Genomic DNA, 10,429 nt, shown 5'->3' with positions numbered 1-10,429 from the left:
TCTTTACGTCTGTATAAAAATAAAGTATCCAGAAGTAAAGATTTATTCGTCTTCAACTATATAGTATATTTATAGTATTTGACATAGATGTCGAAACACTGTACAAAATACCTTAGCATGAAATTCATATCCCTGATAGTATCAGACATTTCTTTTTTTCCTCATAGAGATAATACCAACATTAACTGTCAATATTTACTGATTCTCAAATATGATATTGAATGCTGATACTTGTTCCTTAGGAACTAGGATATGGAAGACACTTACAGCAATATCAACAGTTAGGTGAGTATCCATGTCCATGCACATTGTAAACATTTAAAAAGACTCTGCTTTTCTGTTTTGTCATCTGTGGAGGCATTTCCATATATATGTGTTGAAACATTTCTCTGGTATCAAATGTGTTACATGATGTGTCATTGTCACTATTTCCTATTTCTGCAAATCTTTCTACCACCATAGTTGGAGGCAAATAAATGCCTTGCAATGAAGAAAAAAATACAATTTTATCTTTTAATCTGTAACCTTTGAAAAAAGTATGAAGTGACTACATGAAATTGAAATTGACATGTTGGAGGGTAGGTTGTCAAAGAGTGATTAAATTGATATTGCTGTACAAAATGTACATAGGCTTTTATCACAACTTTTGCACATGCCAAACACAAGTGGAAATTTTATTTTTACCTTTGCATTGATATATTTCACACAAACTTGCAGGACAAAATGAGTTGCCTCTACCACCTTTTTTCCTTACCATTTTCTTGTTCCATCACTGCACATTTCTGCATAACTTGGTTTCACTCTTGCTGTCTTATTGGCTGTGTCTCTGCCTGCTTTCTCAGACTCCCCCACTCAGGCGGCTGCACAGCATGTGCCCCCCTTTGCCTCTAAGTCCAATAGGCGGCATGCATCTGTCTCCAGTACTCCCACTCACACCGCCATGGAAGTCAGCGTCTTTGACTATAGCCCAGCAGCCATTAATAAAGGTACTCCTCTCCGGTTGCATGATAGTGTCATGGTGGTGGCAGTGTGTAACAGTGTTTCATCTGTTGCTGAAATTTCAGAGAGAAACGGTCAATCTAGTAGCCCAGCCAGTGAAGGTATTTTCCATGTCTTTCGCTTGTTCACTTGTGGTTTGCTGTGTGTGTGTTGTCTTTCCTGGTGTTCTGTTTCTATTTCATGACTGGAAATTCTTACATACTTAGATGATTTATATTCCTTAGAATTATCTTATAGGAGTACAAAATATACAAGTAAAATGCATATAAAATAATGTTTAAAGATTTGACCAAACATTGTCTTAAAGACTTTTCTTACTTTCTTGATTGGATTTGATTTGATTTATTGAAATTGCAAACAGTACAATACAAGTGGGACACAGGCAGCAGTATGGTGGTGTCGTGGCCCACACATGAAACATACTTTAAGACTGAGTGGTCGATTTTTTTCAGTCACATTATAAACACTCAGATTTACAATCCATAACTGTGGCGGACATATTTCTGTAGTTTGTACAAATTTTAGTTCAAAAGAAGCCTCAAAGCATGTAATGACAATAATTTTGCTCAGCTGTGTTTTCAGAAGCTGAAAGCATATGTTCAGCACAACCTATCACGAGGTAATAACAGAGGCGACATCTTCCAGAAATGATGAAAGTGTTCCTCCCTCCTGTCACATGTTGTAGGTCAGAGTATGCCAAACCAGACGCTGTCCGTGACGCCCCCAGCGTATCTGTCATCCTCCATTCCCAACTCCCAGTCCAGCCCCATGAAGATCAACAACCTCCAGTCTTCGCCCACGGCCAACTCAAAGAACGTCAGAGTCCGGTCCAAGTCAGCTTCCGATGATGGGTCAGTGATGAAGAAAAAAGAGAAGGCTCACAGGTTGGTGTTTCCAGGTCTTCTTGATTTGTCCCTTTGTTCAGGGAGGGTTCTCCTGTGTAGAGCCATCTCTCGTCCTGAAAAAGCAGATTTGACTCATACCTGCATCTCATTCTGTCATTTTTCACCTCTTTTGCTTGATAAATTAAGTTGACTTGTTAGTGGAATCCATACAGGCCTTGGTTTTTCTTTTCATTCAAATCTAAACTGCCCTGGACCTATCATAAGGGTTGTCTTCCCTATGATGAATAGGATTTGGGACTTTGAAGTTACTAAAATTGAATTTTTGAATCTCCTTCCTTTAAATGTTGGAGAAGTTATCTTTCTGTATGATTTCATATTTTATTCTTCACCATCCCGACTCTCTCCAAGGCACAAAAGAGAAGACAGTCACACAAGTGTAGTAAGAAAGCCGTGAGTAGTCAACTCCCAGTCCACTTTTGTTGTGGACTTTTCTGGTCATGGTAGCTTGGGTACTGCTGTGAAGGAAGAAAAACTTTGATGCTTCTAATTTTAGGCTGGAGAAAACAAGGGCTTTTTTTTTCGTCAGGAAAAGATACATGTTGTCCAAACAACAAGGGTGAAATTTCTGGCGTTTGTGTCTTTCTCAATGCTACTTCTCTTAATACTTAAACGTGGCATTCATGATATTCTGTTCTTGAACTGGCTGCAACAATGGGATAACTGAACTTTTAAAATGCAACTTGTAGTTTCTGGATTAGTAGCAGGATTTTGTGTACATACTGGTGCTTACATGTATCTGATGGCTGCTGGATGAGCAGTTTGAATTACATTGTGTGTGTTTATTTCTTAATGCACTGTTGTGACATGGCTTTTATTGATGGAAATGTGAAAATATAAGGTTACAACATAGAGAAACAACTGCTCTGGGACTTAGCATGGCTTGGGCTGATGGTCTGACTGTATCATTGCTGTTATTTCAGGAAAGGAAGGATTCATCAGAGGTTGTACGAATGTTGGACAAAGTTGCATAGGATGGAAACAATTTTCACACGCTTATTGACAGTAAAATGAAAATGGAACCCAAATTATTGAAGTAGAAATTGCTCCAACATCCTCCCCCTCCTCTCAATGGTCCTTCTATCAGGGAATTCTTACTGTGGCACTACGAGGTCTGGCTGAAGGGCAGGTGGGAAGGACTTGCGAGGCAAGCTAAAATACAATCATGGATGATGTGCTTTTCTTCCCCACAGGAGAGATTCCAATGATGATTGGGAAATCCCTGAGGAACAGATCTTGTTTGGCCCAAGGATTGGGTCTGGCTCCTTCGGAACTGTGTTCAAAGGACAGTGGCATGGTAAGTACGCAGGTGTTGCTCTCAGACAAGTTGCTTCGTAGTTACGAATTGGGAACAAACTAATGTCTCATTGCCATAAGGATCTCTGTTAGTACAACTGGTGATTCTATCCATTAACTAGTAATCGCAGCCTTAACATACATAGTTTGGTTAGTATATAGCTTTTAGTGTTACTTTCAGGGGCTACATGTGATATGATGATGACGACAGTAGGAAAACATGTCAGTGACAAGGATTTCTATTTTTCCTTGCAGGACCTGTTGCAGTGAAGAAGTTGAATGTAAAAGATCCCAGTCCAGCTCAGCTGCAGGCTTTCAGAAATGAAGTTGCTGTACTGAGGTAGGTAGAAAATTTATCTATAGTACAGTACAGTAACTGTTGTTTCTCTGTTGAAACTGAAATGTATAGATAGATTCGACCCGTCTGATCCAGTCTATCCGGTCCCTGGGTCATTGTCTTCATTGTTTCCCAAACCCCATGGGTCCTCGAGCCTCGAACTGTGGTTTTCTGTAACTAAATACTGTCTTGAGATTCTTGTAAAGGTTGACATTTTAAGAAGGTATGAAGTATGCAATGAAGATTTTTCATCCGTTGTCCTTCCAGGAAAACGCGACACGTGAACATCCTGCTGTTCATGGGGTGTGTGTCGAAGAACCAGCTGGCCATCGTGACCCAGTGGTGCGAGGGCTCCAGTCTGTACAGACATCTCCACGTCCTGGAGTCCAAGTTCGAGATGCTCAACCTGATCGAGATCGCCAGGCAGACAGCACAGGGCATGGAGTGAGTCCCTTACTCTGTGTGATACAGACTGTGGAAATACTACTCACACTGTGGTTGATTGAAACAGAACTATGTTGTTAATAATAATTCATATTTTGCATCACCTATGTTTTCCAAACCACCATATTCTAAGATTGCCAATATAAATTTTTATATGGCAGATAAATACAATATTCCAGCATTATACAATGTCCACAAGTGCTGATGGTTCTTCCACTGGTTCCAGGTTAGCACTTGCAATGTGTTACTCTTGGAACTTTGTGTAGGTGACACGACATTTGTCCACTATACCTTACCTGTTCCCCTTCACAGCTACCTACATGCAAAGCACATCATCCATCGAGACATGAAGTCCAACAACATCTTCCTAACGGAGGACATGACAGTCAAGATCGGAGACTTCGGTCTGGCCACGGTCAAGTCTCGATGGAGCGGGTCCCACAACTTTGAGCAGCCGACTGGATCTATTCTGTGGATGGTGAGTAGTCAAGGCCTCTAAAGTTAACTGTAATGCCCTTATGTGATAAGCAGACATGGGAGTTTGTATGTTAATGTGTGTCTCTGCATTTTGAAGTCACTTGATATGGCTTGTGACAATGTGGTAGATGCTGTATAGTTGCATAAATGGCACTGCACTGCCTTGAAAAACAGAATTCTGTGCTTAACTTTCATGCAAAGGAGATTTAATCAGCTTCAGTCCACCTTTCCAGTAATGACAGCAGAGAACATTTGATGAGGATAAGACATATGTTTTCCCCCTTGCTGTAGGCACCGGAAGTGATCCGAATGCAGGACCCAAACCCCTACAGTTTCCAGTCAGACGTGTACGGGTTTGGAGTGGTTTTATTTGAACTGGTGACCGGGCAGCTGCCATATGCACAAATCAAACACAGGGATCAGGTGAGGTCATAGTTTGATTTTTTTTGCTCTTTCACTACTCTCAATGCCAAATAAAATTTTTCAGTACAAAAGACAAAAATGATATTATTTGTTTGGCTAAAGATATTTGTGTAGAAATTTTCAACTTTCTCTCTGCTGATGTTGCATTTGGCACCTATTTGTTACTGGGTTAGTCTGTAGGGAAAAATCTTCCATTAGCATGTTTTCCATGCTTTCATCAGGTTATTAGAGATGTTATCAAAAGCTTACATTTGCCAATACATCTGTATCTGACTGACTGTCCATGTCTTTGCTAATATCTCTGCATAACTGACAGTACTTGGCCATTAATTGTTATCCTGTGTTCCCCAGATAATTTTCATGGTGGGGCGTGGCTACCTGAAACCAGACCCAAATAAATGTCGCAGCGACACGCCGAAGGCATTCAAACGGCTGATGGGTGAATGTATCAAACTCAACAGAGACGAGAGACCACTCTTCCCTCAGGTCAGTCTTGTTGGGTTTATGTGATTGCAGTGCTCGAAATACCCACTGACACACTTGCAAATGCAACCACAATTTACTTTACACAATTTGATTTCAAACCCAGGTAGCACAGTGTACAACCTTAAATTTGAGGTTGGGAAATTGCTTTTGCCCCAACTATGTGCACAAGCTTTTGTATTTATTTGTTGATAAGATAAAACATAATTAGTTACATGTAACTGAAAGAAAAATAATGTTGAAGTAGCTGATTTGAAGAAATTAATAACTTGGAAGAGGGGCAACCTGATGGCACAACCTGACTTTTGACTAAGGTTGTGCAGATTCAGCTTGCCGCCTAACAAAGGATTGGGAGCACTGGATTGCCTGCAACATGTTACACTAACAACACCTTGACGTTTGTCCAAAATTGATCCAAAATCCATTAAATTCCTGGAACAACAGCATGGTTCTTGGAATTTAGAACATTCCAGAAAACCCTAGTGATGGTGTAGGTAGGGTATTGGCCTTGGCCTTACACATGTCTTGCAGCCATGCACTAACAAGAATCAAGAATCAATTTAAACAAACAGTAGTTTTAGGCGAGGCACATTTTTGACAAAACCTTATGTAGAGTATCCTTAGAATAAATTATGCAGGCAGAATATTGACATTCTCTCCCCTTTTCTGAGTCCAACTATATGTAGGTCCTACAAGAAATTCCACCAAAAGACCATTCCATTCCATACTATGCACCCTTATATTTAGTACATTAGCATTAATCTACTAAATAATCTGTAGCTATGTATCAGTGGATACCATTGTACCTTGTACAAAAATACAATTGTTGCACAATAAATTTATCTGTAAGTTAACTGTTGTTTGTGACTTAGTTTTTATCATAGGTATGTTTATCATGTTGTATACCTACTTCACCAGAAACGGATGAACGATGATGATGACGATAATGATGTAGTCAAGGACAAGTGAAGTTGTACCACACGTGTAACCATACCCTCTTGTGCCCGGCACAGATTCTAGCCTCCCTGGACTCACTGGTCAGATCGCTGCCCAAGATCACGAGAAGCGCCTCGGAGCCTTCCCTGAACCGAGCAGGGTTCAACTCCGACGACTTCATCTACAGCTGCGCCTCACCCAAGACGCCCATCCAGGGCCAGTTTGCAGCCTTTCACTTCTTCTCTGCTGTCGGCCATAGATGATGGGAACTGTTGCTTCTGGGTTTCCTTGGGATAGCTTCTTCATGTCTGTACAGTCTTGGCCTGGGAAAGACCAACCTAATATGCTGTTTTATATCCATACTCAGAAAAAAGGACATTTGGAATCTTTAAAAGTCACAGGCATCCAAACTTTTCATTTTCTGTTGTTATCAATGTTTTAAAGACAATGTATCCTTAAAGGTTTGTTGCCCACTATATTTGTTGATGTTGTAGATCTTTTAAAATGATATCTTAGAAAAGGAAAGTACGTGTATCACAGACTGTGAGTCTTGATCAGAGTCACTTCGACATAACTGTCTTTCCCAGACCTTATGTATAGTTTGGTCCTGTTTCTGTTAAACTTGGGGCTGTCAGGATTTGGGTTAACGAAATTTTTTGGGGTGCCAATACCCTTTGGCAAAGGATTTAGAGAAGCTAATTTTTTTTGTATAGAGGAACTAATTTTTTTGTATACAGCTACATGTAAATGTTTTTGCTTGGCCCTTGCATTCCTTGGGAATTACTTTCTACCAGACATATTATGCAGTGGCCCGCTCATTTAGAGATGCAGAAATAGTCCTGAAGCAGAGTTACGCCTTAAGTTGCAATAGAACTAAAAATGCGACAGAATTGACTTCAAGTTTTTACGTTCTTCTGGTATGTGGAGTGATTGACATTGAACTGTAGTTGAATCCTTACCAAGGGATTACAATGTACATAAACAGAACTAGCTACCTGGATCAAATCATATACCAGTACAGTGCTACGTTCAAGTGCTAGCCAACTGTGACAACCCTGGTGTTTCTTTCAACTGTCTACCACCATGTGCTTAAACTGAATTAGCCATCTAACTAGTAAAGATACTGCCCATTCAGTGGAAGACTTGAAACCATAGGTTGTAAATAGCTACAAAATGTAAACCAGGCCTTTTAGTGAAATTCTGCAACATTCAATCTGAAACAATTGGACAGATTGGTTGTAATATTATACATGTATCATGGAGTTGAATTTTACATGGTTCCTTGCAAGTCAGTAAAGAAGAATGGCATTGATTATAGAAGTACCATGTCACTTCTATGATAGCCTTGCACAGTCATCACTGCACCAGGCTCAAACAAGCTATGTATAATCTGTACCTGCCTGGAATGGAGCTGTATCATGTCAGATTAGCAAAATGGGATAGAGCGGCTTCTCCTCATGTGAACTTGCTGTTCTTCTGCGGCTACAAATACAAATGTACCAGAAAAGGTAGATGACGAACAGCTCAGAAGGAAAAACTCAAGGTCATCTGAAGGTCACATGGCATACTGGGTATCTGCGCTGTTTATGAAATGAACTCTGACCTTTTGCAGTCTTGCTTCACATGGTCTGTAAGTGATATGGGGGCTGGTTGTATAAATTCTGTACATAATGTGATCAAAGCGAGCATATTCTAAAGCCTTAGCTAATATTGCCGTAGTATATAATGTACATGTGGTCTAGCTGATAGGAGGGGTGGTATATAGCATAGCAGAGCTTTTTAGCTGGGCTAAAATTGTTGATTGTAAATGTAGCAAAAAGTGTGGATGTTTTTGATGGACAATATTTAAGTAAGGTGGAACTGTGGTTCACAGACATCAGGGGGATGTGGGGGCACTTATGTGTGAGGAGTTTGTTTGCCTTTATATGTATAAGTAATTACTTCTCAGTGCCATAGAGAGAAGGGTCTCCAAATGTTTTCAATGATTGTCAATCAAAACGTCATGCTGAACTGCCAATATTCCTCTCGGATTCGGTGGAGACAGGGCTTAATGATAAGTGTGGAACGCTAAAGTAGACTCTCTACACTAAAACCATGACCCCAGTTTAAAAGTGATCTGTGCTTATATGACTACAAGGTGTACTTCTATGGCTCTGTTTTAACAAGGTGGGCAATATGAAATAGTGAGGAAAAAGCTGCTACATTGTTCGGAATGTGCAATGTCATGTGACATACTGATCTCTACAATGCTGTTCCTTACAAAGTGTGGGAGAGGAAAAACTGCTCCCCTCAGACTACCCCCCCCCCCACACCCCCCTAAGAAGTGCCGCCCACCCCCCTGACCATGGTCTGTGTGATTTCACCTGCTTGTAGAAGTTGTGGGGCTGGCTCCCACCCAACCATCCCCATGTATACTTCTGTATATAGTTGTAATTTATGCTGCCGGTGTCGTGATTTGGATGTAGGTAGTATGTACGTACATACGTGATATTTTATGTGCTATGGTATAGCTCTTTTCACAACGCAGTGTTGAGGACAGAGAGAGGGAGGGAAGGTGCTTGATGTAACTGCCACATGGCGCTGGTCCAAGGTTTGCTTCTTACAAATGTACATGTTCCTGACATGCTCAGGACAGGAGTAATGTTTTTGTATGTTTTGACCTAATTTGAGGCGTACAGTAATGCCTAAATTAGTACAATGCCTGGTTTGTGTAACATGCTAACAGTAATATTACCAGCATACACACGTACTGCCAGATTTAGCTAGCACTGCTTAAAAATGCAATTTTGTCTACATTGTACTATTATTACTGTGGTAGTGTTACATCGCCACATTAACTTTAAGATTTAATGACAAATAGTATCATTTTCACTATCCTGATTTACATAAGAAAAGCTATCAGACCATGTTTTGTAATCATTTCTCAGAAAATGATTTGTCTGATTTTAAACTACTGTTAAGCAAATTAAAACATGAAGCTCTGATACTGTAATAGTAGGACTCATGTTAGAGGTCGTTTCATATTTTTGGAGAATATATTTTTCAGTATGGTAGAACATTGTGATTGGAGATGGTCAGGTGAAAAGCTTCATGGAGATCCTCAGCTATATTCTACATCTATTGTTCAACATTAAAATTACTTGAATGAAAATTGGTGATTGGATGAAAATGAGCATTAGTTTCTGTTATTACAATCTGTTTTGTTTGAATGTAAAAAAAAACTGTTAAAGCTGCAACAGCACTTGATATTAAGGAAAATGCATTGTACATGCTCTTTTGTACAGAAGTCCCAAAATAGCAGACACTAACGTATTGAAGTAGTTTTACCGGATCAAGCAGTAGTTTCTGAACTTCCATTACTGTCTTATATGGGGGTTGGGACAAATGGTACATACAGAGAAAAGAAAGAAATAGAACTGCTCCTTTGTGTCATGTGATTTTAGCTTTGTTGCTGACAGAAGCTGTGAGATGTATGTAAGACTGCTCAGTCCATGCTGGAAATGTGAATACCTAGTGCTGGTGCTGTAGCTAAGAATATTGTAAATTCTGATGGGTATTTTCAACTGTATATTATTGCACAGCCTTGGTTTGAAAGGAATAAAATACCCAAATCAGACATTCATAACTCTTCTTTCCTGAATGTCTTTGTTCCTAGGACCGTGTAAGGCATAAAAGTGGCCTGTGGCTGAAATTTAGATATTGCTGGTTGATGATGTTTAGAACAGTAATCTCCAAACAGATTTGCCAGTATCAAGACAGTATACTTGGGCCAAAACAGAAGTTGTCTTGCCATGGGAAGAGCTGCTTGGAGGTATATGGAAATATAGAATATAACACAATAATTGTTACTATGACAATTACAGTCACAAGACGTTTGGGCATACTCCTTATTGGACAAGCCTTTCCGACATTACAATGTGGAACAAACAGCATCAAGAGTGCCAACAAAGTTCTTCATGTTATCTCTTGGTTAGAAAGCTCCGCCAAACAACTGAAATTATTACTGCAGGTCACCCAGTACGCAGCAGGACTTAAATCACTAGAAGTCCCCACTGACACATGCAAATCAATAATTTGGCTGATTGACATGCTGCAACATATTATTTTCCTACATGTAAGTCGAGAAAAAGGC

At 39.9% G+C, this 10,429-nt stretch overlaps 1 protein-coding gene across 1 annotated transcript in view; it reads left to right on the top strand.

Annotated features, from left to right (window-relative positions):
- LOC118416519 (serine/threonine-protein kinase B-raf-like) overlaps nucleotides 1-9,922 on the top strand; it is a gene marked incomplete in the record, with an annotated part of 21,843 nt that extends 11,921 nt beyond the window's left edge. Inside the window, 11 exon segments of the mRNA XM_035821642.1 lie at nucleotides 243-285; nucleotides 843-986; nucleotides 1,685-1,883; nucleotides 2,253-2,294; nucleotides 3,095-3,198; nucleotides 3,453-3,537; nucleotides 3,802-3,978; nucleotides 4,291-4,456; nucleotides 4,747-4,878; nucleotides 5,230-5,364; nucleotides 6,375-9,922. Of these exon segments, the coding sequence (XP_035677535.1) occupies nucleotides 243-285; nucleotides 843-986; nucleotides 1,685-1,883; nucleotides 2,253-2,294; nucleotides 3,095-3,198; nucleotides 3,453-3,537; nucleotides 3,802-3,978; nucleotides 4,291-4,456; nucleotides 4,747-4,878; nucleotides 5,230-5,364; nucleotides 6,375-6,560 (1,413 nt within the window).
- Between the last annotated feature and the right edge of the window lie 507 nt (nucleotides 9,923-10,429).

The sequence above is a fragment of the Branchiostoma floridae genome, chromosome 5 (genome assembly GCF_000003815.2).
Source record: "Branchiostoma floridae strain S238N-H82 chromosome 5, Bfl_VNyyK, whole genome shotgun sequence".
Lineage (NCBI taxonomy): Eukaryota > Metazoa > Chordata > Leptocardii > Amphioxiformes > Branchiostomatidae > Branchiostoma > Branchiostoma floridae.
Note: the sequence above shows the minus strand (reverse complement) of the source record. Positions and strands in the feature narration are given on the sequence as shown.